Here is a 25851-nt window from a genome sequence, read left to right on the forward strand (position 1 = left end):
CGTGGAAAAGAAAATTAAGATGCCGAGTCATTGTAATATAAAGAGTAGGAATATGTCACACATAAACCGTAGTTATTTTAAGTCTTTCTTTATTAAGTTTTAAATTCTTCAAGAATTGCTACAACAAAATTCAGATGAATTCTGAATGTTTGGTTGCTTCGTTCAAAATCTCCCTTCGTTGACTCAATTGCACTCAGCCATGATAGCGGTAATGTAGCAGATTAAGCAGACGACAAAAAGTGACAACTCTAAACACTTAAAACATTGTTCCTGGTTTTTAGTTCCATAAGAAAATCTGTACAAGTTGAAGGCTGATATTTAAACGTTTTCATACATTAATTCCTTTACATCGCTCTCCCTGCAATGTTTTCCACATTGTAGCTTCAAAGCTGACATTAATGTTTTACCATTTGTCGGCCTGAGCGGTCGTTAAATGAGAACTAAACGCATTGATGTAATACGCACAGTGACATAATCTCTTGGTTTTCTTGTAGTGTACATGTTAATATATAGTAAAACGCCTCCTACTCGTCCGCTTACCTATAGGTAGTCCACACAAAAAATTACAAGCATAACTTTGAATTTATTGTTTGGTTGAGTATATTCCAGCACTTAGAATTCGGGGAATATAATTTTTTCCATCGACAAATGTATGGTACATTGAATCACGCAAGTATGATGGAATTGGTTTGTCGGCTCTCCATCTAAGTTTAGCGAAGAAATTTCATCGAAATGAGGAACAGAAAAACTCTCGATTTACCCGTGTAAAACATTTACTGAAATGACAGTCACATCCCAAGAGTCAATAAAATATTAGGAAGCTCACTGACCAGGCGCCATGTATCTCAGTTTTGAGTGATGGAAGATTTTCAGAGTTTATCCCCATCGCATATTCATGATTTATTAATAATGTCCCATGGCAAAAAAGAAAAGAAATACATTTGTCAGTTACACGAGAGAGAGAGAGAGAGAGAGAGAGAGAGAGAGAGAGAGAGAGAGAGAGAGTAAAAAAAACAGACTGACGGATCGTCCACTCTCTTTCATTCTTTCAAACTAATTGAAATGAATACTGTCCATAACGTTTTCAGTACAGCATGTCTGCCAGTTTCGATGTAATTAGTATATCCCTGAAAACATTTGGTCTAGACTTTTTATTTATAATCATTTCAACAGGTGTGGCTGCAGAGGCTATCAACTATATCGTGATTTCAAATGAGAGTTTTCGCACATAAATGGGTCGACGCAATTATTTCCTTGGATACGGGACATATTTGTTTATGTGTAAAGCCCTGTACGCCTAAAGGAAATGGCTGATGAAGATGATTTATTGAAAGTGTGTTTTTCAAACTTCCTGTTTGTCCCTCAGTGACTCAGATATTAAATTCTCTACTTTTGAAATTACTTTTTGTACTGTAGGAAATTCACTAAATCATAACTTAAGGAATTGCAGGATTCTAAATTTCAAGAATCGTGCCTTTTCATTGTTTCTATGGCGAGACAGTAATATTGGCAAATTTCTTAGGACCGCTTTCTAGGAAATCACCTGGCTCAAGGACGCCCCTTTCAAAAGTGCACCGAAATAGGCCATCGGAGTAGGTTAATGAAAGTACAAATGGGAGTTGCAAAAGTGAACTCGTGAAATCAAGAGTTTGAAGTTTAGAAAACTTATAAGATGCACTATCTGGGGAAACCAACGTTGAAGTAAAGTTAAACATTTTTGTATAAGCATATAATTCAACGTTTTTAGAAAAGTAAATATATAATATGTCGTGCCCTTTTTTCTTGTTATATGTATTTTTCAGTTAGTTTATTAAACGCAGATTTGTCAGTATTACAAGTATTTTGTAAGTATAACTCTCGTTAACAAATCATATCGCTCATTTCTCGATATTTGCGCAAGGGCCTCTGGTATCTTTGCACACTCCAACAGTCAAGTTATTTCCATTCCAACTTAGTCCTAGAATAATATTTGCTATAGAGACGTTGAAAGACTTGTTGTAATTTTCTAAAATGAAATTAGAATAATTCCGTCGTCATCTGCAGATATGGACAGGTATAAGATTAGTGTCAACTGCCAACAAATGTGATCTCTCTCTCTCTCTCTCTCTCTCTCTCTCTCTCTCTCTCTCTCTCTCTCTCTCTCTCTCTCTCTCTCTCTCTCTCTCTCTCTCTCTCTCTCTCTCTCTCTCTCTCTTTCTGTTTCCCTGTCTATCTCATAATAAAAACATAACGTACTTCGAGTAGCAATATTAAAGTATGTCGACAGTACATATCATAACAGAGTCCAGACATATCTGAAATATTAATTATATTATACACACTCTCGCTCTGTCTGTTTACTATTGTAGCGAAATCAAATATACGTATGTCACAGATGACGTTTAAGTATTTATTTATTAGAATATTGTCATCTATAAAGACGATATAGCTATGGCCTTGTCTTCTATTCACGTTTAGCAAATTTACAACATAAGGAATGGGTCAATATACGCCACGGCACCTTATTACATTCTGGCCGTAAAGCCAACACCATGAAATAATTTGAAGGACGATAGCGTCACTTATTTGGTACCATCAATATTCTTTCTTTCTGACTTCAAGATGCATATTTGAGATTAAAATAAGGACAAGAATCCAATGTCATTAGAAAAATATTAATTTCCAAGAAGGATAAGTAATATAATTCCTCCTTCCCTTCCAAAGCTTAACGTAGGTAAAGCTCCCTTGCATATTGTTACCGTAAGTATATCTACTGTAAATCTACTGTAAATATATCTACAGTAAATATTGTTCTACTGTAAATATATCTTCTGCAAGTATATCTACAGTAAATATTGTTCTACTGTAAATATATCTTCTGCAAGTATATCTATTGTAAACATATCTAATGTAAACGTATCTACTGTAAATATATCTATTGTAAACATATCTGATGTAAATATATCTACTGTAAATATATCTACTGCAAGTATATCTATTGTATACATATGTACTGTAAATATATCTACTCTAAAAATATGTACTCTAAACAAAGATACTCTAAGTATATCTTCTGCAAGTATACATTGTAAATATATTTACTCTAAAGATATCTACTGTAAATATATCTATTGTAAACATATCTATATCTCCTGTAAATATATCTATTGTAAACATATCTCCTGTAAATATATCTATTGTAAACATCTCTATTGTAAATATATCTACTACAAATATATCTATAGTAAACATTTTCTCAAAGCGTTATAGATGTTCTCACGCCAGAGAGAATACTAACTCAAAGATTACTTGGTTACCGATTGTTTTCCTTAAAGAATTGAACAATGGTATCATTAACTTTGCGCCTACAGTAAATATAGTTGCTACCCGAAATATACATTTATCTTTTTTTGTCAATTCATTTAAATTCCCTATTAAATTATCCTATTTTTTTACAAATAATGAGCATCGGTATCACCAATGTCATTTTATCCGCTATTTAACGACATTGACGATTTAATTTGGCAAAGGTGATTATATTTACATATATATATAATGAAAATACCGTGTTACCAACCTGTTTACAAAGCGGTATCCTTCGACACAAATTCACTCATAGTTCAGAAATAGTCAAATTTTGAATTAGGCGAAAATCTAGCGCTATTCGAATTATTTCAGTCCTTAAATCATAAATTATACCGACACGCAAACATGAAAACAATGATTCACAGAGAGGAGAAAAATTTTCTTTTCGACTCTAAAAACCTATTTTAATCCACAGTTTTGATAATGTTGTATTATAAATCATTAGTTTCATCTTTACATAGAGGCTAGTTGTACACTGCGTGTTCTATCATTTTCTAGTTCTATTATTAGTGGTGACGCAACAAGTCACATGATTAGCCTCAAGAACATGTTTTCATTTTTAGATACCAAATTAAGCAATTCATTCAGATTCTCGCATTGACCTTGAATATGCCCAGTGGATGATATTCTTTTCTTGCAGGTGTCCTGGGTACATTAAAATTTAATGCTAATTGCCTATTAACAAACCATATCGAAGTAGGAAAAGCTTTGTTCGAAAATTAAGGGGAAAAAGAATGTCATTAATTGCGTTAAGTGGAACATTGCCTCTGAAAGGCCAAGCTCACATAGGCTTGTCTGCTTTGCAAAAATAATGCTCTTGATATTTTTGAAATACATTAAGAACAACTCAGCCGCCTCGAAATTGAATTATATGTATTATTTTTAGCTCACGTGTGTAAACACGTGGGCTATTGTCATAGCGATGTCTGTCTGTCTGTCCGTGTGTGTGTGTGTGTGTGTTAGTGTGTGTGTGTGTGTGTGTGTCTGTCTGTTTACACGATAACTCAAAAATGCCTGAACGGATTCAAGTAAGATTTGGTACACAGGTACCATGTGCTACTTGCAAGAACTGATTAGATTTTGGTTAGTGTAGCTTGCATATTAATGAAGTTATGCAATATCGTTTTTTTCCATACAATGGTTTCCCTATGGAGACGGTAATGACAGTGTAGACATATATCAAGAAATACTGCACAAAATTTCATGAAACTTTTCACAGATGACAATCTAAGAACATAATGATGATAGTGTGAGTGTCATGTCAATTATCTTCTCATTTGCATATTTAATGAACTTTTGTTATTAGTGAGATAACTCTGAAATTCCTGCACCAAACTTGATGATACTTGCAACAAATATTGATCTAATATATATCTAATTATAGTTAGAAGCATTAGGCAGTGTCAAGTTAATAAATAGCTCATTTGCATATTTTATGAAGGTTTGTAATTAGTCATATAACTCCGATATAACTTCACCAAATGTGATGAAATCTGCTGCAGATACTGATCCGACTGATATCTAACTGTAGTGTAAAGCATTTAGTAGTGTGAAATTAATTAAGGGTTCATTTGCATATTTAATGAACTTTGTAATTAGGTATATAACTCCGATATAACTTCACCAAATGTGATGAAATCTGCTGCAGATACTGATCCGACTGATATCTAACTGTAGTGTAAAGCATTTAGTAGTGTGAAATTAATTAAGGGTTCATTTGCATATTTAATGAACTTTGTAATTAGGTATATAACTCTGAAATTACAGCACCCAAGTCAGTGAAATTGGGTACATATAATGTTTTGATAAATATCTAATTGTACTGAGAAGCATTTGGCAGTGTCAAGTTAACAAATAGGTCATTTGCATATTTTATGAAGTTTAGTAATTAGTGATATAACTCCAAAATAACTGCACCAAATGTGATGAAATCTGCTGCAGATACTGATCCGACAGATATCTAATTGTGGTGTTGAGCATTTAGTTGTGTGAAGTTAATTAAGGGTTCATTTGCATATTTAATGAACTTTGTAATTAGTGATTTTACTCAATAATTAAAGCATTAAATTTGATGAAACTTGCGACAGATGTTGATCTGATAAATATCCAATTGTACTGAGAAGCATTAAGCAGTGTCAAGTTAATGATTAGCTTATTTGCATATTCCATGAAGTCTTATAATTAGTCATATAACTCCGAAATAACTGCATCAAATGTGATGAACAATGCTGCACATACTGATACGACAGATATCTAACTGTGTTGTAAAGCATTTAGTGGTATAAAGTTAATTAAGGGTTCATTTGCATATTTAATAAACTTTGTAATTAGGTAATAACTCTGAAATTTCGGCACTAAAATTTGGTGAAACGTGCTACAGATATTGACTTGATAAATATTTAATTGTGCTATGAATCATTGAACAGTGTCAAGTTAATGTAGGGTTTATTTGCATATTTAATGAAGTTTGTAATAAGTGACATTACTCTAAAATTACAGCATTAAATTAAATAAAACGTGCTACAAATGTTTATCTGATGGATATCTAATTGTCCCATAAAGCATTGAGCAGTGTCAAGTTAATTGACAGCTCATTCGCATATTAAATAAAGTTTTGTAATTAGTGATTAAACTCTGAGAGTACTGTGCAAAGTTTAAAAAAACCCTGCTACATATAGTGATAACATATATCTCATTGTTCTGTGAAGCGTACTACTATTAATGAACCTGTTGTAAAACACGTGAGCATATTCAGTTCATATCTGGTCTGGTACTGTTGCACAAGTGATGCAGGTTGCATAACTGATAATCTAAAGTTAACGTAAATCTAATCTTCAATTGTTCAAAATGCGGAGAAAGCCAGCCTGGTTTGATTAGGTCAGTGCAGAGTCAGTGTAAAATTGTGAACGTTTTTCACAGTAAGATTAACCGTATTGATGTGCCATTCAAGGAATTTTATTTCCTATCTGTCGACTGATATCGATTTTGTTGTCTCAGCCCTAGCCCAGGTTACAGATCAAAACGACTACATTACTTTCACAATGCGGCTCTTTAACATCAGAGAAAAGGATTTGCCGTTACATTATGAGCGCAAACATACCAGGTGATCTGTTTAGCTAAATTATCTTTGGCTATGTTTCTGGTCACCGGCAGCATATTCATGAAGTGTACTATCAGATGGAAGTAATAACATTAGTCAAATGAAAATTTCAAAGACATCGTAACAACATCTTACCGGAGCCTTCGTCTGTACAGTTGAAGACAAAATACTCGTGAGTGGAGTATGAACTTCGTTCTACAATTTCGAACTCATATACGCTTGAGCGAAACTCGATCATATGATTTCGTTTGCTCATGTGACCAAAACACCCTCTGTTGGAGCTTAACCATATATTATATCGTTTTCATTCTCTATTATATTTGAACATGATCGTCGTTACCTTTCTCACTTTTATTCCCGACTTCCATTTACAGCAAGGTGGCCAGCTGTCCTTTCTATTGTGTAGGAAAACCCAACCTGACTTTCACTATTAATAGCTGAAAATCGGCATAGAAACGGTAAAAACCACTAGATAGAGCGATAAAAACACTGACGTTTCGGGTACAACCCTTCGTCAGCGAGCCAAACACGTCTACCCTAAACGTCTGTACGTGAATCGCTCCTATTCTAATGTTTTGATCCCGTTTTGATCCTGATTTTCCGGTCTTAATCGTCAAAAATCAACTTGGTTTTCTCTTTTAATTCGCACTCACGCACTGTTTAGGCCGTTTTATGGTGTTTTGTTTGTTTCTTTATAATGTGCAACTCGTCCAATTACTGTCGTACAGGATTTTTCCAGGGTTCAAAAAGCTGACGTAAGCGAAATGACGATAAAATACTGTGTACAAGAAGAATCGTTTGTAACATTAAATATTCTTCAGTTTTGGCAGGCTGTCTTTAAATCTTTGCGATAATCCTTGCGATATAATAATGACAAAGACAAATCCAAGGTAAGAATGACACATTTTGGATCCATGAAATATCAATCATGTTTATGTTTCGTTTCATGATATGAGCCATAAAATACTATTTTCGACGTTGAGGTCTAACATCTATCATGGATTTCACATTACAAGAGTAGCGCAGGCTGCCAACCGTAATGAGAAAAATATTAAAAGTTTCGGACTAGATTAGAATAATGAATATTAACGATCTTATCATAATGGGAATATTCATAAGCCCAACACTGAAGAAAAGATCAAACTCAAGTAATGAGCTGTTAGTCGGCAAAACCACGCTATGAGAAAGCCTCACGGATCAGTCTGCGCTCTAATATCAATTCGAAATCTGCAGCTGTGAGGGGCTTCAAATTTTGCGAATTTGTATCGTTCAGTGGGTTAGACTTGTAAATCATTATCCGTTCTATTCTTTCCTTTTTTCGCCGAATCGAACGCTTTGTCAGATGCCTTCTTCCCTCCGACGCTCTCTGGCGCTAAGCTTGCTGAAATCGCTGGAAATGAATGAGTCCTTGAATACCACGTCCATCAACGCAAATGCGTTGCTCAGTAGTTAGCGCCTCCAGGCAACCAGCCAGCCAATACGTACATAAGCCACCGCCCGCTTTATCTACTGTCATACAGCCACGGCGAGTAGAACCGTGCAGAGCGCTGCAGTGACGGAGGCAAGAAGCTAGACTCAGTATCACAACGTACAGCATCACAAGAACCAAAGTCCACGCCCGGCATCTCAGCAACAGCTGCCATGCTACGATTTCTATCACAGATGCGTGTAGTATGCTCTGCAGCCTGTCTCAGTGAGAACTATTTCTGAAGCAGAAAGTCGACAGGTATACAGTCTTGCGTTTCGGTCGTACATCTACAACCATGTCCAATTTATCAGCTTTTCCGAACTCGTCAAACGAGAGCTACCATCCCTATCCAGGGGCAAACAACGGCCCAGCAGCGTTGGTGATCACCAAAATTATTCTGATAGCTCTGTCAAGTATCGTAACAGTGATAGGGAACGTCATCATAGTGTTAATTGTCGCAAGAAACAAAAAGATGTGGAATTCTACCAACTACTACATAGTCAATCTGGCTATATCAGACCTGTTCGTGGCCTTATTTGTGGAATGGACATATCTGGTCAGCCATCTGGTAGACAGTTGGCCCTTCGGTCGCTTTCTCTGCACGTTCTGTTCAACATTACAAGGTAAGTTTCTCTTCCTATCAAAGTACATGTAGTTAAATACAGAGGCAGTTTATCTGTGTTCATGTGTCTGCATATGTATGATTGTACCTGTAGTAGTGCTCTGCCGGTTTATGCGCCCGCTAACTTTGTCGTACATGCGATATCAACCATTTTCAGTGTCATTCAAATGTATTAAAACAATTCATAAAAAGATGCAAACAATAATTTTGGATATTCGGACGGCGATTCAAACTCTGCGTCGATTAACTTTCTCAATTCGAACAATAAGTCTTGATATTTTGCGCACACCTCGGCGACAAAGTCTTTGGCTCACTCAGCTTCGCCTATAGGTTCTATTTGTTTGAAACAAACACATCGTGCAGTAACGAATTTCTCTTGATTGATGTTACGGGCATTCTCGCGTATGTAATTAAAGATGTACTGTGATTTCAGAGTTTCAAGTCTATTTAAAGGACTGGCGCAGTATTTTCTCCGTGCAAGACTATTGACTCATTACTTGATCCTAACGAACTGCAGCTATGATATTTAAATTTGAACCGTTTGGTATGTGACATGACACTGCGAATGAACGCCTTTAAGTTATTGTAATCAGAGTGATAGCGCCCCTTTAAAAATGTGAACGGTCAGTTTATATTTAGGAAATCTCGTTAGGCGCGACGTCATTTTTCTGACCTAGTCGCGCATTTGTCGCGTATTTATGAAAAAGATAACAAACGATGAAAACGGCGATAGACGTCTGTGCTGCAATCTGTGACAAATCGTTGACGATGATAATCTCCCTCACTTCAAAATCCCACTGCCTCATCTGAAGCGATGTTTTCATGTCCCGGGTAACGACGCAGACTTTTGTGCATATAACCACCAAATGATACCTCGACTCCAATGCGTTTCTAATTGGGTTTTTATATACGTCAGTAGATATCTTGACTCGATTCATAGCCGACACAGAACAAACGCATGATAAAAATCAAGAATATATTATTTTTACGGCTTCTCCTTCCAGATAGTGGTGTTTTCTACCTGAAGTTTTGGCGGGTTTTTTTGCTGTTTTATGTGACATTTTGTCAGCTAGCCATGTAAATCAGCGTATAGAGCAAGTCAAATGAACCGTCTTCATAAACATCTCTATGTACTGGTTGAAAGTGTTTTAACATCCTCATTCATCAATGAAAATTCGCAACCAGTGGTCTCATCAAGCCGTTGAGGGTCGATACCCGAGATTTAGAATTTCAATTATAACCGTTTCAGTATCGAGTATTTCAACGTGAGGCGTGCGAATGGTCAAATATTTGGTTTGCAGTGTAAATGATGATGATGGCTGTCACACGACTTCTGCAAACAACAAGCAGAATTATCAAAAACATAGAGCGACGTCGACAGCGCATGTACATGCCAATATATATATATATGGACATAATGTGCGCTACTCTGAAGTCTAAGGAGGGCGCCCGATTGCCGTGAAGTCTCTGTGAGCGCTCTCAATCAAATCAAAAACAATGATTGCAAGTAATTGGTATTGTTCATTATCAAAGTCCAGGACATATTTTAAAACTGAAGGCTGATATTGGGTTACACCATTATTTACAACAGGGTTGCCTAAATGCCAAAGAGCATCAACCTTTTATGTGAGGAGGACAAAAAAATGGTTCAAGTACATTGAAAGACAAGTTAAACAAGCAAGATTGATTGATCGATATTACAACATTAATTTTAAAATACTTGAGGAGATGGTCCAGGGTGGTACTCGCCACGACGGCACTACCCAAGATACTTACGGAGAATTTGAAGTAATTTTAAAAGACATGCACGGGATATTAAGAGACAGTCAGTTAGGTAAAAGTTGGCAAATTTTGACGTCACGTCGTTTGGAGAAGCAGCCTTCTGAACTTAGCTTTAACATTATCACATGCCAGCAGATTTCAGGTTCCAGGGTTCCAGCAAAAATGCATACGCTTAACACTAAGACATCCTACTGGCGATTTGTATTTCACAGAGCGTAATATGTGCAATTTGTTTGAAACCTTGACGAGAACTCCCTTTCAGTGTGAAAAGTTTACAGCATCCATGATCAGTGTCCATGCATCCTTGATTTGAAACGCACAAACGTGTATCACGTGTCGGAAATCCAGGGCAACACGGCATCGTGTAAGTGAAACTTGTTTGTTCTATCTTGACTGTCTCACTGAATAAACGCAATTTCCTCCAAGTATTAAAATTGCCGGCGTAGATTGGTGATAGAGTGATATGGTAACTACAGGACCAAGTGGAAATCATATTAATGAGAGAGAGAGAGAGAGAGAGAGAGAGAGAGAGAGAGAGAGAGAGAGAGAGAGAGAGACAGACAGAGACAGAGAGACAGACAGAGAAAGACAGAGAAAGAGAGAGATAGAGACAGACAGAGACAGACAGAGACAGAGAGGCGGAGACAGAGAATACAGAGAGGGGTAGGGGGAGTGTTTATGTGACTGACAGAAAGAGGCAGAGAGATTGAATGTGTCCAGGGCCGTAGCTGGGGGTGAGGAAGGGATACGTGCCCGCCCCCCCGAATTTACCTCACTGGCAATATGTAAATTAATGTAAATTACCCAAATCCTACCTAAACAAGGCTCTGCCCTCCCTGGCAATCTTGTCAGGCTACGGCCCTGGTGTCGGTTACGTATGACTACAGTTCTGTGATATAAACGTGAAGTTCAAATGAAGCTGAGGTTAGGAAGGTTAGTCGCTTCTCAATCTGCGTCCACTATAATTGAATAAGGGTAATTAGTCAACGGACTGACACTTCTATCCCTAAACCGAGAAGCATGCAGCTGCCGCGTCACTATCTATGCTGAAATAGAATGACAAGTTCACGTCTTCCCTACCTTGCGCTTGTCGCATCAGATAACCTAAGTTTACTTTTTTAGGCACTTAAAATTTCTAAGCCTCAAGCCAGACAACGTTAACATGATGCCACATTCTATAGGTAATACCAGTGTACTATCGAACGATTTATTACGACAGCAATCTATAATGCAAGGACGGAGAATGCATTTATTTTATTTTTTACATAATGATTTTAGAAATATTTTCACTTTGTGTTCGATGAATTATGGACGGAACATTCAGATATTTTAGTCTGAGAGACTTTCGTCAGGACTGACTTTTACAAACAATATCGGTGCTTTATATCGTGTTCAGCGGCCGTGAAATGTAAAAAAGCGCCGCGAATACTTCAGCATATTGGCTGCTCGATGTTTGATATCAGATGTGAATTCCCAGCCTCTGTGAAATGCAATGGGTGCATGTTATTCACATGTAATGCAATGGGTGTTTTTTTGCAGGAGATTCGAAATTGCGATTCAAACGACGTCGACTTGGTGCTTCGACACGAGTCGTTTACCTGTATTCAATCGAACGGAATGTACACAGCTCACTCACGATAGCCTTGTTTGCAGCATTTGTGCCGATTTATTACGTAAAGTTTCGACGTGCTTGGAAATTGGATAAATGAAACAACATCATAGGGAATCAAATGTCGTAGGACCGGGTCAAGTGGTCCGCTACAACAGACAGTTTCATGCATGGTATGTGTTGCCCGAGGCATTTGCTGTCTTGAATATCCCATCAAAGCCCTATAGTAGATGAAGAAAATGCCTCGAGGCAGCGATGAATAACATCTCAGAATAACAAACAGCTACTGAAATGAGGAGACGCAGACACTGATTAGAGTTAAAAACTTAAAGATTCAATTCTCACCCTTTAATATATCGTATGATGTTTCCCATGGATCTGATCGCGAATAAATTCTGAACTAGTTATCGCCTCTTCCATCTCCGAGTTTAATGATTTTTTTTATACATGCATATGTGACGGTTTCTGTCCGTGCAGTATGAGTTAATGAGCAAAACGAACTTAGAGTGAAATAAGTTTCAACACGCTCGAAAGGGTAGTCTGCCGCCTGTGCAAAATATATGAAAAACTGAACTGGTATTAGTTTAGTCAGATTGGTTTTTCATTGGTGGGCTTACGAGTTGCCGTATCGAGTAACAGTTGGATTGCTTAGCTCTGAGTTTGACAGATATTTTAAAACGAAGATGAAAATCCCCAAGGTTTAATTTCAGGGGTGAGCACAGTAACGCTATAATTATTTCCAACATACATTACATGAAGGCTGTCCTCCCTCCATTGATTTTTTGCATACGTCGACTTCGGTGTGATGTTCTCTGATATTGCTTGTCACGGTCTGTTGTGATATGGCTTACGATAGTAAGCTGTGATATGTATTGGCGTGTTCCATTGTCACGGCTTCCGATAATAGCAAGTTGCGATATGGCTTGCTGCGGAATGAAGTGATGTGCCGTGGTATGGTATATCGTGACCTGGCTTTCGTCATAGCCAGACTTCAAATGATTGTTTCGTTACGGGTCGCGATGCCGTAGCGTGCAGGTTTTCTATAATTTCACAGCACAGAGTGATTTTTGCGAAAAAACGACGATGAAGCCATTATCAGAGTTGTCTGTTAACGCACTGGCGCCAAATTTGGAAGAATATCACTTTGAAAAAGATATTATCACAATCTTATATCCGTCTTCGTTCTCTGTAATCTTTTGATTTCTTGTTCCGACTAAATTTCTCACTATGTAACACAATCATTCGGAGTTCGTGTGAACTTTTTGGCGTCTGCAATAAATCGCTCTAATAAAGGTGTGATATCTACAGTTTAGTCTCGCCATTTACTGAAAATATTGTACTCACGTTGACCAATCGTAAGTTTCTCTTCCTCTGGGACATGATTCATTCCCCAAAACTCTAATCAGGCGTGATTCACACCGCGAGGACTAAATGCATGCTAATTTCCATACATGGTCAATTAATGTATGTCCCTCAACACATCTCTCTGTTATTTCAAGGTGCGGGCTGATTTATTTCTTCGCAAGTCACAAATTTCACGAATAAATTATCTTTTACTTTTCAGTGCGCGTGCGTAAACGGTACTCCGAAAGACTTCTTGCAAAATTTCTTGGGCTGATAATGAGCAACGGTTCCACATCTTAATTCAATGATTTTCGCGCATCTTACGGTTCAGATGTGTAAACAGTGACGTCTGTATGCATGATGGTTAGATTTGACCCGCGTATTTTAGACTTTTCCTGCTGAAGTCACAATATAAGCAATTTCCTGTCTTGCTATTGACTATTTATGACGAATTTGTATTGATATTCTTCACGATGATCCAGTCGATGTTGAAGAAATCGACGTTTATAAGGAGTTGGGGTAGCATGAATGTGCCAAGACGTATACACTTAATATTTACACCCCCTCCCCTGAACTTATGACCTTTATCCTCAGTGACGAAGGATGCGCAACTACTGTAAAACTTGAGGGAAAGCAACTAAGAAATGGGCTGACAGTCGCGGTATGTTTGTTCACATCCACTCTCTACGCATTATTTACAACTGTTGGCAAACCATTCCAGCGGCCAGTATAGCAGGTGATCGATCAAAGTCGATCGCTACCCAATTACCTTAGACGTGTCACAGTAAATCCCTAGCCGTTAACCAATATTGTCGTTTGTTTGCCACGGAGTTTTAGGGGAAACAGACATCAATGTTTTGAATTGCAGTGCAAGACTTCCAACGTGAACTGGCAAACAAAAAAGCCAACTAACCAAGAATATATCATTTCTTATGATGGCTAATTTCGACACTTTGAGGAAATAAGAGATAAAAATGCACCAATGAGAAGATGGATAAAATATACAAAGCTCGACTCAGCATATTTTAAAGGTAAAATGCTCCTCTGAGACACTTGTAGGGAGCTTATTTTACAGTTCTTGGAGTAAGAAAACCTTTCACCATCTTAGCTTTTCGAAAATCGAAAATTATATTTTCCCAATAGAGTTAACACAGGGATGGCGGCCATTTTGAATTTCAAATGTGGAGAAATGTCTGGTAATTTGTGACCCGTGATTAATATTCGTTACTTGGCAACAGCATAAATGAAAGTTTCATTGAGAGAAGTTTGAGCAAAAGTTTGAGTCTTTCAATCTCGAAGTTTGTATGACCTTAATCAGTATGAACAAAAACACTTGATTAGATGCAACCGAAAAAGTTGTGTTGTTGTGCATGATGGAACACTGTGGATGGCCGGTAAGTTATCATCCCATCAACAAGACGCGGAATTTTGTTTTTGTCAGTGACGGTGGAAAGGCAAAAGGCGGAATACTGTTGTCTTAAGGTAGTATGCGCCTCGAAAATGAAAGACTTAAACTTTTGCTCAAACCTTCCTTAATGAATCTTTCAACTATCATCTTCAAAAACTGCGAATACAAATCGGGGGTCACCGTGCAAATTTTAGTACTAGAGAAACAAATAACCCACGATTTACCGAGATCTAAAATTCAAAATGGCTACCATCCCTGTGTTAACTCTATTGAGAAATATAAAGTTTTTGGATTTCAAAAACTAAACCAGTAAAAAGTTTTCTTTCACCAACAGCTTTAAAATGAACCCCCACAAGTGGTAGATCAGAAAAGAATTGTAAAAGTTTGAGAGTCCGAATATCTGTCCCCGAGGCGCATTCTACCTTAACACAGAACTTCCCTACAGTTGAAGTCGGGCAAGTCGACGGTGATGATGGCATTAAAATACAATTTTCCACAATTAACATGATCACAACTGTAGTGGTTGGACTGTCAACTCCAGGTAAAACTTTTATGTGAAATTACCCGTTTGTGAAAGCGATGTCTGAAGTGAATCGCATTGTAAGGAATGCCATGAAAGGGGGTGAAGAGAGGACAGAGGCACTTTGGTTACAGGGAGGGCCGGGACGGATAGCGCTTAGAGATGATCATCACCAGGCATATTTTTAAAATATACGAATAACAGGTGATGTAAATGAACGAATGCCTGCAGCATTTCATGTGCAAGCGGCATGTTTACTCAGTGCGTATGGAAACCATGAAAGCCTCATCAATAAGGCATGCTCCTTGGCTCTCAATATGTTTGCTGAATTAACGTAAGGACACATTTCGTTGGTTTAATGATACCGTCTAATTTAAAATTTCAACGCGCTTCGGTTAGGTTGCCACTTGTTTTCATGTAATTTTTGACCCTTATTAAATGAAAGCATTTAGCTACAGGCTAATCATAAAACGCAAGGATCCTCAACCTTCTTGGTCACACGTTTGGGATTTTCCTAACATTCTAAGGTATCCGATGGCAAAGGGGCGAAAAGCGTAAGCTCTACCGGCTGTTTTTCCCTACCCCGACTGTACGCAGGGAAATCTGAACCCTTCTCATATTTTCTCGTATTGTTTACTTGATCTTTCTTGGTTTAGGCATGGAACGCCTGATTTACATTAAGGACTAAGCGTTCAGCTGGCAGTGAAATATACTGAGAATTTTCGGATTTCTCGCTTAGACAGCCACATTCGAAGCAAAGTAGTGTTTTACTTCGAGCCTACCGGTTCACTCAGTTGATCTTATGTCCTGTTGATATTACTCTGTGTATGCTTGTGTATGCTTCTCTGTCAGTTTAGATTGGCTCTTCTACAGTAAATCGACGTACATGTATCTTAAGCCACTTATCAACAACCCGGATCATGAAATTCTCCTCCCGTTTACATGCATCAATTTTATACGCACGTCGTACAAGTATCACAGGGCCTTCTACAATGCGAGCTCGCCAAAAGTTCACATCAGTCATGCATAGAATGATGAAAATTGCAATTCTATTGACGATTAACACTTCTTCATGTACGCAACATATTTAACCCCGTGAAGGAAAACACTTAACTCGTCAACATAAACCCGTGCAACTCACGATTACATGGAAGACTAGTACAAAATACGACCGTCTCACCGGGTCTCTGAACCCTGAATCTTTTGTCAGTAACTGTACGTAGCTAAATCATCACCGGGAAAAGTGCAAGACACGGTCTGGAGTGCAGACTAAAACAATATTTACGTCGTATATTGTCCGATTGTAGGTTGAAGTATCTGTAAACTACCACAAAGTACTTTAAAGTTATCTGATGACAGCAAGGAATTGACATCAACACTGAACAGATTAAGAAAAGACACCTTAAGTTTTAGCCAGGCTAAACTTGTCTATGTGTTCAAACTTGAAGATATTCTCTTAACTCTACGCATATTTTAATATTTTGAACTAGCAGAAAGCCAAGATACTTTACAATATTCTAGCGCCCCCCTACTTTTAAATCTGGGGCTTAAAATGCTTTCTTAGTGATCTCATTTACCAATGCCCCGACAGCAAGCAAGTATACGCCAGGGACACATTACGTCTCATGTTAGGGGTTCGCATTCTCTTCTTGTTTACTTTCCAACGTCATTTTGATGAATTCCAGTAGAATGGAGTCCGGTCACTTCTTCTACAAATTTAACCTTGGGCCTTCGCAAATTAGACTATTCGCTGAATTTAATGGCATTTGGTATTGATGGCATCATTATGGTGCTCGATTTTGATTCAGGATTTCGAGATTTATACCCGAAATCAGTTAGGTTCTGCAGTGAGTAAAATGTATTGTTCATTTATATTCTGCATTTCCCGGGGCAGAACTTGGATTCCTGTAGTACAGATGACAATGATATATCGATTCGATATGGAGAGAGAGAGAGAGAGAGAGAGAGAGAGAGGAGAGAGAGAGAGAGAGAGAGAGAGAGAGGAGAGAGAGAGAGAGAAGAGTTTTCAATGTTATTTTATCCCCTGCTGCTTGCGTAGCAGTATTTAAACAGACATCTGGAACACAAACTACAGTCATATCAACACGAGTATCCATGGACATCATGTCACGTGTCAAGAAGGAGAAGTCAGGTATTCCTTGAAGGTAGATCAAGGTTCAGACTTTGGCTTTGAGCAAGATGTCAATTTGACGCGATTAGAAATAAGATATTTTCGTATTTCAGGTACTGAAGATGTTTATCACGTTATATATGTTTATCAGTGTACAGAATTTGCAGTAGGAACATAGGAGAGGTTGGTTGGCTGGCTGGTTGGTTGGCTTATTGATTGATTCCTTCTTGAGGACTGACTCGCTTAGAATTTTTGCCTGAGTCAGTCTGGAAGTACTGGGCTGGGTTAAAATGATGAGAATAGATGCAAAATTTATGTCGTTTATTCAACATTTTGTTTGTTTATTAACTACGGTGAATTATCTGAAACTTGTTTCAGTTGTCGAAATCTCTCCTTCAAGAATGTGGCCGTCTTCATCACGTACCGAGAACAGTGATCTCGTGTGCTTGTATGTACAGTGTTTGAAGTCACTATGAATATCCAGCAGATTTTCTATCCAAGACTTAGTGGTAATTGAAAATTTAACGAGCTCTACCCCAGATAAAATTGGAGGGAATTTAATAAAAATGATACGACAGGATTAGCAAGATATGGCAATGCAAGGATTTAACTTTAATTTACTCATGTTAATATATGTCAAAAACCTACGGGCTCTCAACGACGCATGAACGAGCACAGAAGAAGAATATTAGAATGGATGGGATATACCGCCAACACAGCATATTAATACAACATGAGTCTAATGTGGCGTAAAAGAACATGCTAATAAGTCTTGATTGACAAGAGTCTAACACGCTGATACATTTTTCGATAGATATACTGGACAGAAATTTTCCATTACATGACTTTTCGTTTGACTGGAAAAATCGATCTGTATGAAATATCGCTTTATATGTGTAATTCTTAGCAAAAGACGAGATTAACAGATGCGACGCATTGGCCATACGAACAATGCATTCAAAGCGCACTCGGTCAGCTGATTACTTTCCTTTGCCTATAAGAATCATGACAATAACAAGGAACCATCTATATACACTTTGAACTTGACTGTAATGGTTCATTCTGTCCTCGGTAGCCGAACATTCAGGATGAAATTTTGTCGGGAAATGAAACCATTTGTATCTCAGAATGGTACGCCCTAACTATGTAAATGAGAGTGCAAAGCTAAAAACCCTTTCACTTCTGTCTGAAGATTGAAGGATGCATGAACTTTAAGTAACAGATATTATTACTTTGTACTTGAAGTAATTTAGTGTTATTATTATCTATAACGCTCTGCTTTAGCATCGAGCACAGTAATTTCTCACGAGGGAATCTGTATACTATATATATATATATATATATATATATATATATATATATATATATATATATATATATATATATATATATATATATATATATATATATATATATATATGAGGGTCAGATATTACGTATGTCTCTCATGTCACATGCCGCGTGTCGTACCCAAATGGCTTGTATATAGTTTGAAAGACAAATGTTGTACCGTGACATTTGTACGCGTGAATGATCCAGGATACAAAACAGGAAATGTTTATGAACGACCTTCAGAGTACATTTACTCAAATCGATGGTTAGCAATGTCTTGGCATATGGCAGATTTTCATATCCATTTCAAATTAGCTTCTGATATTTCGGAATATGAAGTGATTATATTATTACAGGTACACTATCAGCAAAGTGCACCCGTACAAGAATAATGGATATTCGAATTCACTGGATGACATCTTTATTCTATAACTGAGCTGACATGCATCCTTCTGACATGTGCCTTGCATGATGAGTCCTAATCTTTTCAATAAATTGTTTGTAGATGAAGTAAATGTAGAAATCTGTTAAAAACGGTCTTAGAGTAGGATTATGTGTGATGATATCAATCAGGTAATATGCTACTTTGAATACAAATTTTCTAGAGTTGTGTCAAAACATTTATCTATTAAACTCCAACAGAGAAGCACAACAGGGAATTGATAAACCCTCTGGTAACATAAACATACCGCTATACGTAACATTTATTGTTGAAAAAATACCATAGTATATATATACTCAAGGATATTAAATAATTAATGTTGTAAATCCTCGAAATTTAGTCTTTGGATTGACTTCATTACAATTTATCTCAATTTTTCTCTCCAATACTTCTCTTCTACATACTGTATATTGTGTTAAAATAGTTTGGTAATTTTTACAGTTGAAATAAGTTTGTCTCAAAACAATAACAATGTTTACAATAATTTGTGAACTTGTACGATAACAAAAGAATAAAACTCACACCATCGGTTTTATTATAGGGATGGAAGAATAACCAGGTCCCAACAATTTGAAACCATCCAATCACATACATTTAATAGGCTATGCAAATTTGTAAAGAAAGCTTCATTGCAGCATAGCCGTCACGCCAGCGTAAAGAGCACAAGAAACGCAGTAAAAATGTAGAACTTTTTGAACCCGCGGCAGGAGACAATTTAACCCTTTCCGATCGAGCTGCTTGTTATCCTGACCTATGGCGTGTATAGATCTGATTGAAGTCTTTACAGTCGTGTATCTTTACGATGCGACTGACAATTCACTAGAACACAACCTTGAATCGTCATCATGCAGTATATGTCATAATCGATTTAATTGGGACATAAGCCCCACTAATACCTGAATGAAAACCTCTGCACGTGCGAGTTTGTCAAATAACTACCTAATACCTTTTTCGTAATTAAAGGGGGATTATCATTTTTCCAGGAATTAGTTCTGTACCACATCGAAAAAACAACTCAATGGATATCTAATCAGGCTACAACGCTTTGGAGTTCACCCGTTGTAAGCATCTCTGGGAAAAGAAACATTCGCTCCGATATTTCCTGTATTACAGAAAAGTGGAGTGTAGAATATGACAGAGTGTTAAAATTGCCGGCTACCTGGACTCCTAAAGTCCATAACTTTCTTTATTGCGGACTAATTTTGTGTCGTGTGGTTGTCTGTTTCGACATAGTCTGCATTTAATTTGTCTGGCGGGCATTACATTGGGGAAATGCCAGACTCGCAGCTGACCATTAATTCTAACTTACCGAGACTTGTAGAATAGACAGATTAATGGACTCAGCTTCACTTTGCTCATCAATTTATGAACGGTAATGGTTGGCTTGTTGTCAACATTTCCGATATTAAAATCACACGAGAAGGCATTTACTGTTCTAGAGGGTCAGTGTGGGCAAACACGTTTCCTAGCAACGAATCGGCAATGGACGACATCATGTAGGGCGACAAACTATTTCGCGTTCAGCAGAAGCATAAAAATTTTGCTGGTCCTCCTGGGGTTAGATTTGCTAGTGCCACATTTTATGTCATTTGTACATGACATAATGCTTTATAAAAGTTATTCACTTTTTAAATATCACAAAAGATGCCTGATGGAAATGCATTTAGATGCCATATGTCCCGTATTATCCTACCTTCGCATTCGTCGTAATTGCTACTGACCATTAAGGTAAAATGACAAGCTGAGCATATTTTTAAGTTGATATCACATCACTGATGGACATCAGTGCAACCTAGGTGACGCCACCTTGTTTGAGCAACGACTGGCTGATTACAATCGATAAACCTCAGAATGTTGCGAGAAAGGCTAAATAATGACGACAGATGAAAGGGTCGTGGTAGCTTGAATTTTGGGTACGGTTTAATAGACCGGATCGAGATCGATGTAACAGAGAGGAAGATTACAACGTTTATTTTCAAAGATGTTCGAACGCAATATTTTAAATAAACGTTCATATGATTTGCTTCTACTGTTAAAAAAGAGGTATCTGGTCTTGGACAACTATCAAAGATGATGAAATGTTCTTAGGTTTTTCTTTTACTTTTTTCTCAAAAAGCCTTTCAACTTACGAATTATAATAATAGACTTAGCCGCTGCAAAGTCTGTGATATTTGTTTTCGATATATATATATATATATATATATATATATATATATATATAAAGCAAAGTGCACAAACACAATCATGTGTTTCATATGATATTGCGAATGGCACATGTATATTAAAATAGTTTCCTTTTTTCTAACAGATGCATTTGAAGCTCCTACATCCTCACTTACGCATGCGCGATACCCCGGTTTTTAGCAATATTCATTCGACGAGCAATTGTACACAAGCTTACCCAGTAGGCAATGCGATAACGTAACCGATAACTGCGATATCTGCCTGCATTAGGGACACAAGGGCACGTCCTTCGTTCCCGAGGTTTCGTTCCATGACAGAGAGACAAATCAAGGCTATATCAGGAAATCGCTTGTAGGCAAAATGATTGTTTGTGAAAAGAAATCTGTGCAGGCGCACTCGACGTCCTGAACACTTTAAGTAGGATGTCGGACACCCGTTGGGAACACAGCTGATACACGGTATTGGCACGGAGGCCACCCTGTACGATGATAAATGTGGTAAAAGTGTTTGATAAGGGGTAAATGATGTCGAAACTGGATATGAAAGACGTGATTGGCATATCGCAAAAGCAAAGCACATTATATTTTCGGCCGTATATTCATTCTTTGCTCCTTTTATAATAGTTGGCACCAAGTATTTTATCAGCCAAAATAAAGTTGTTTTTTCAAATGCGTACCTAATACTGCAGAAAACATGAGAAGCTCTGCGCCGGGGAGCAACATGTCAGGCATCAGCATAGTGACGGTTGCTGTGTCTACCATGTCCGAGGTCCAGCCGTCACAATTAATCTGCGCATGTCACACTGTAACTGAATATCACGGCATATTTTCCTAGTGTGTTTGCGAAGTTTTACCGAAATAATATCGAATGCAACCTGAATTTTCTCTTCCAAATTTCGAAATTAATTTTCATTGCTATGTCTGCATGGGCTCTATCGGAGTCCGGAGAAAAAGGAGACGACTAAAGGGCTCCAAAATCACGTTACCACAGTTGGCAAGTCGCAAAAGCTTTTAAAGACAATATGTAAATTCATTAATGAGTGTATTCAAAATATTGCGTTAAACTTGCTGCAGTTATGGCACTTCTACGCACTGTAAAAAGCGTGAGTGACATTGTATTTTTATGAGCAGTTGATTCGTTATTGGTCTATTTATCATGAAAATATAAGCTTCTAAATGTCATGTTGCTTTATATAGCTTCAACTTTTGTGAAGAAATACTACCTTCATGTCCATTATGTCGCTTCCATTTCTCACATTCCTGGCTACTGGGAGTGCGGGATCGAGAGTGTGGGATAAATCGATCCCACACGCTCAGAAACCGTCCCACACTCTGCAGTAAATATTACACGACCTCTGATTGGATGACAAGTAGTCTGTTTTGTTCCACGCGCAAAATGTTATCCAATGGCACGACGAGTAACACACGGACTAGAACTACAAGTAAGCAGGTCAAAGTACAGTGGCCAGACGACAGAGTTGTCACAATTTTTGATAATATTGTACCTGTCCAATATGAATTTAGCGCATTTTGTGGTCATGTGAGAAAAAGAATCTCACACACCAAGGACCTGGGATCAGATTTCTCACACTCGTTGGGGATATTTTGTCTCACACTCGCCTGCGGCTCGTGTGAGACAAAATATCCCCAACTCGTGTGAGAAATCTGATCCCAGGTCCTTGGGGGTGTGAGATTCTATTATTCTCACATTCCTGGCCACTGGGAGTGTGGGATCGACGGTGTGGGAAAAATAGATCCTACAGTCTTAGAAATCGTCCCACACTCAGCAGTATATATTACGCGAGTTCTGATTGGATGAGAAACAGCCTTTCATTCCACGCACAAAATATTATTATCCAATGGCACGATGAGTAACACACGGACTGATAACTACAGCGTAAGCAGGTCATAGTGCAGTGGCGGACGACAGCGTTGTCACGATTTTTGATAATGTTGTACGTCGTTGTTGACAGACTCACAAAAGACGACCGAATTTTCCAAATAATTGGTGAACATAAGCAACTTGGAACATATGGCCATTTCTTTCTGTAGGACATCTTGTCCGTAGCAGAAGTTGAAGTATCGGCAGAGGAACTCGCCACGGACTTCGCGTTAGGGGCACGGAACACTGGAGGGCCACGAAGTAGGATAGTCGCTGATACAGTTAAACATTCAATGTTTCCAGTGTGAATTTAATGCATTTTGTGGTCATGTGAGAAAAAGAATCTACACGAGAAATCTGATCCCAGGTCCTTGGTATGTGAGATTCTATTATTCCCACAAAGTTCCATATAAGTGACGTAGCAAAACGATGGTAATTCTATCTAAGATATACACTTTTCTGTCATTTATGATAACTAAAATATTGAAAAGACAGATGATTGTCAAGCATTTTCTATTGTTATTTAACTTTTATATAATCGTATAGGTTTATTGGTCAAAATGTTTTGCTTTGAGGAACTGTTCCATCGGCTAACTCTCTATGAAGTCACACTGAGCCTAAAATAAGACTTCTTTTGCTACATTGATCGGTTAGAACCAAATGCTCGTATAAAGTAAAACTTGATTGAAGGCACGGACGAATTATTACTCTCTCAAGCTTGGAAACTATGGAGCCATCTAAGCATTTTATTTGTATAACTTAGCATGGCACATTTATGTGATGTAGAATTTTAGCGAGTATATTAAGTATTTGAGTAATGACACCCTGCCAGTAATGACAGCACTCTGGTTATAAAAAAATTGAAGAAGGAAAGACGTAAACGTTCTGTGCCAATGTACGATAGCATATCACAAACATATACTGGCAATAAAGACTATAAAAGCACATTGCAATATTTGATGCGTATTATCAGGCACCATATGGTTAGAACAGAATTTTCTGTCAACATAGCATGTTCATTTATGATAGTTGGTAACTTTCAACTATTTCACCTTTACAATCAGAAGAATAATCGAAGACGTGTAGTTTATTGAAGCTTAAAATCATGCAGCTTATTCTACGAAAATACCAGTGTTTCAAGAGAGGTTTGAACGGTACCATCCGTTCCACTCCTGACTTTATCATATTGTTTATTATATTTGTACAGTTTTTCTCAAAATTCAATTTAAGTGCAGACATGAAAGCGTACAATAAATCGACTGATCAGAAAACATAGGAGAACTTATACGCTATAGAAAATGTCAACCTTAATGGCATTTAGGTAAAAGTTGTAAATTGAAGATTATGAGGTATAAAACGATTAAAAAACGTACACCGGTATTTCAATTTGTCTAAGTAAGACGACTCGAGAATTGAAGGAAGAACAAAACCGTCAAGAAAGAGCGATAATTTTATCCTATGATAGTATTTCCCACTACAGAAATGAATTTAATGAACGAAAATACAATGAAAATAATTCAGGACTAAATTCTGACAAACAGGCCATGTATAGATCAATGACAGCGAGAGTACTAGTCATGGACGGGGGTCACGAAAAAACAGGTGATACAATAAATACAAGGTGTACGGTTCACAGTGTGCCACAGATGTGGCAAGTTTCGATGTATAGCAACCAGAAGATGTATTGGAAAAAGTATACGCATAGCCGTGTATTGTTTACCATGTCTTTGCCATAGCATATGCTCTCATTTTCGATAATAACAAGCGGACCCTAGATTGCTGATACTTTCTGGCATACTGCTAAAGAAATGTGCCTATATCACGATAAAACAGCCATATTTTATACATTCTTACTTTGAAGTGTATTCAATCCGGAGGTGAAATCTTGTGTTCAGAACGTGCGTAGTTTATTCGTGTAACTTAATTAATATTTTCTAAAGCATGGCTGTGACACTTCGCGGTGTACATTGGCGTTCAAACAAATTATCACGTTTTTTTAGATTACAGCCGTATGCCACGAACACATGGAAATGTTTATGTTAAATCAAGCATACTATCAATGCAATCATTTCAGCGAACAATGGATACCGATTTTGTGAAATCTGTATTCTCCAACAATACTTACAGGGCAAATATCTGTCGCTTACTCTAATGCATTTTACCTATTAGACTGCATTACACATTTCATTTGTATCACTAAATCTGAAAAAGGGTAATTGTAACCCTATTTTTCCCCTGTGCTCGTGTCCATGGAAACATCAGTTGTTAGATACAGCTAACTGCACAATGTTTTGAAGCAATTCTATTATGTTGTGCAGTGAGAAACCGGGACGATGCGGAAGATACAAAACGACGAAGTATATGTGTCATGGAGACAAAAAACGACAGTCTGATACAGGTATTAACTGTGTGGAATTCATGCGTGAGTGAATGTCCTGGCATGTTTTGAACTTAGCTGAGTAAAAGTTGATTGTTGCTTTACTTATGTTGCAGATTAGTTTTAGAAATCAATGAAAGTCTCGCTCAGGTTTCCGACATGTGATACATACCGTGCCCATCAGTCTGTGAAACCTCAAGAGCTATAGACCAAAGGCAGATCAATATGCCTGCGATCGGTTTAAAACACCCGGAATTTTTTTAACAATAGGACGTGAAGGTAAACGGAAAATACATAATCTATGTA

General features: G+C 37.6%; 1 protein-coding gene across 6 annotated transcripts in view; it reads left to right on the forward strand.

Annotated features, from left to right (window-relative positions):
- Positions 1 to 7606: 7606 nt before the first annotated feature.
- The window catches only part of LOC139122639 (neuropeptide FF receptor 2-like), a 96869-nt gene continuing 78624 nt past the window's right edge, over positions 7607 to 25851 (forward strand). For 2 of the 6 annotated variants that reach the window (XM_070688221.1, XM_070688219.1), the window contains exon 1: positions 7957 to 8536. In XM_070688221.1, the coding sequence (XP_070544322.1) occupies positions 8209 to 8536 (328 nt within the window). In that variant the 5' untranslated portion in view covers positions 7957 to 8208. Of the gene's footprint in view, positions 8537 to 25851 lie in introns of all 6 variants that reach the window. The other 4 variants (XM_070688215.1, XM_070688217.1, XM_070688220.1 and 1 more) reach the window with 3 other exon arrangements.

The sequence above is a fragment of the Ptychodera flava genome, chromosome 22 (genome assembly GCF_041260155.1).
Source record: "Ptychodera flava strain L36383 chromosome 22, AS_Pfla_20210202, whole genome shotgun sequence".
NCBI classification, from domain to species: Eukaryota; Metazoa; Hemichordata; class Enteropneusta; family Ptychoderidae; genus Ptychodera; species Ptychodera flava.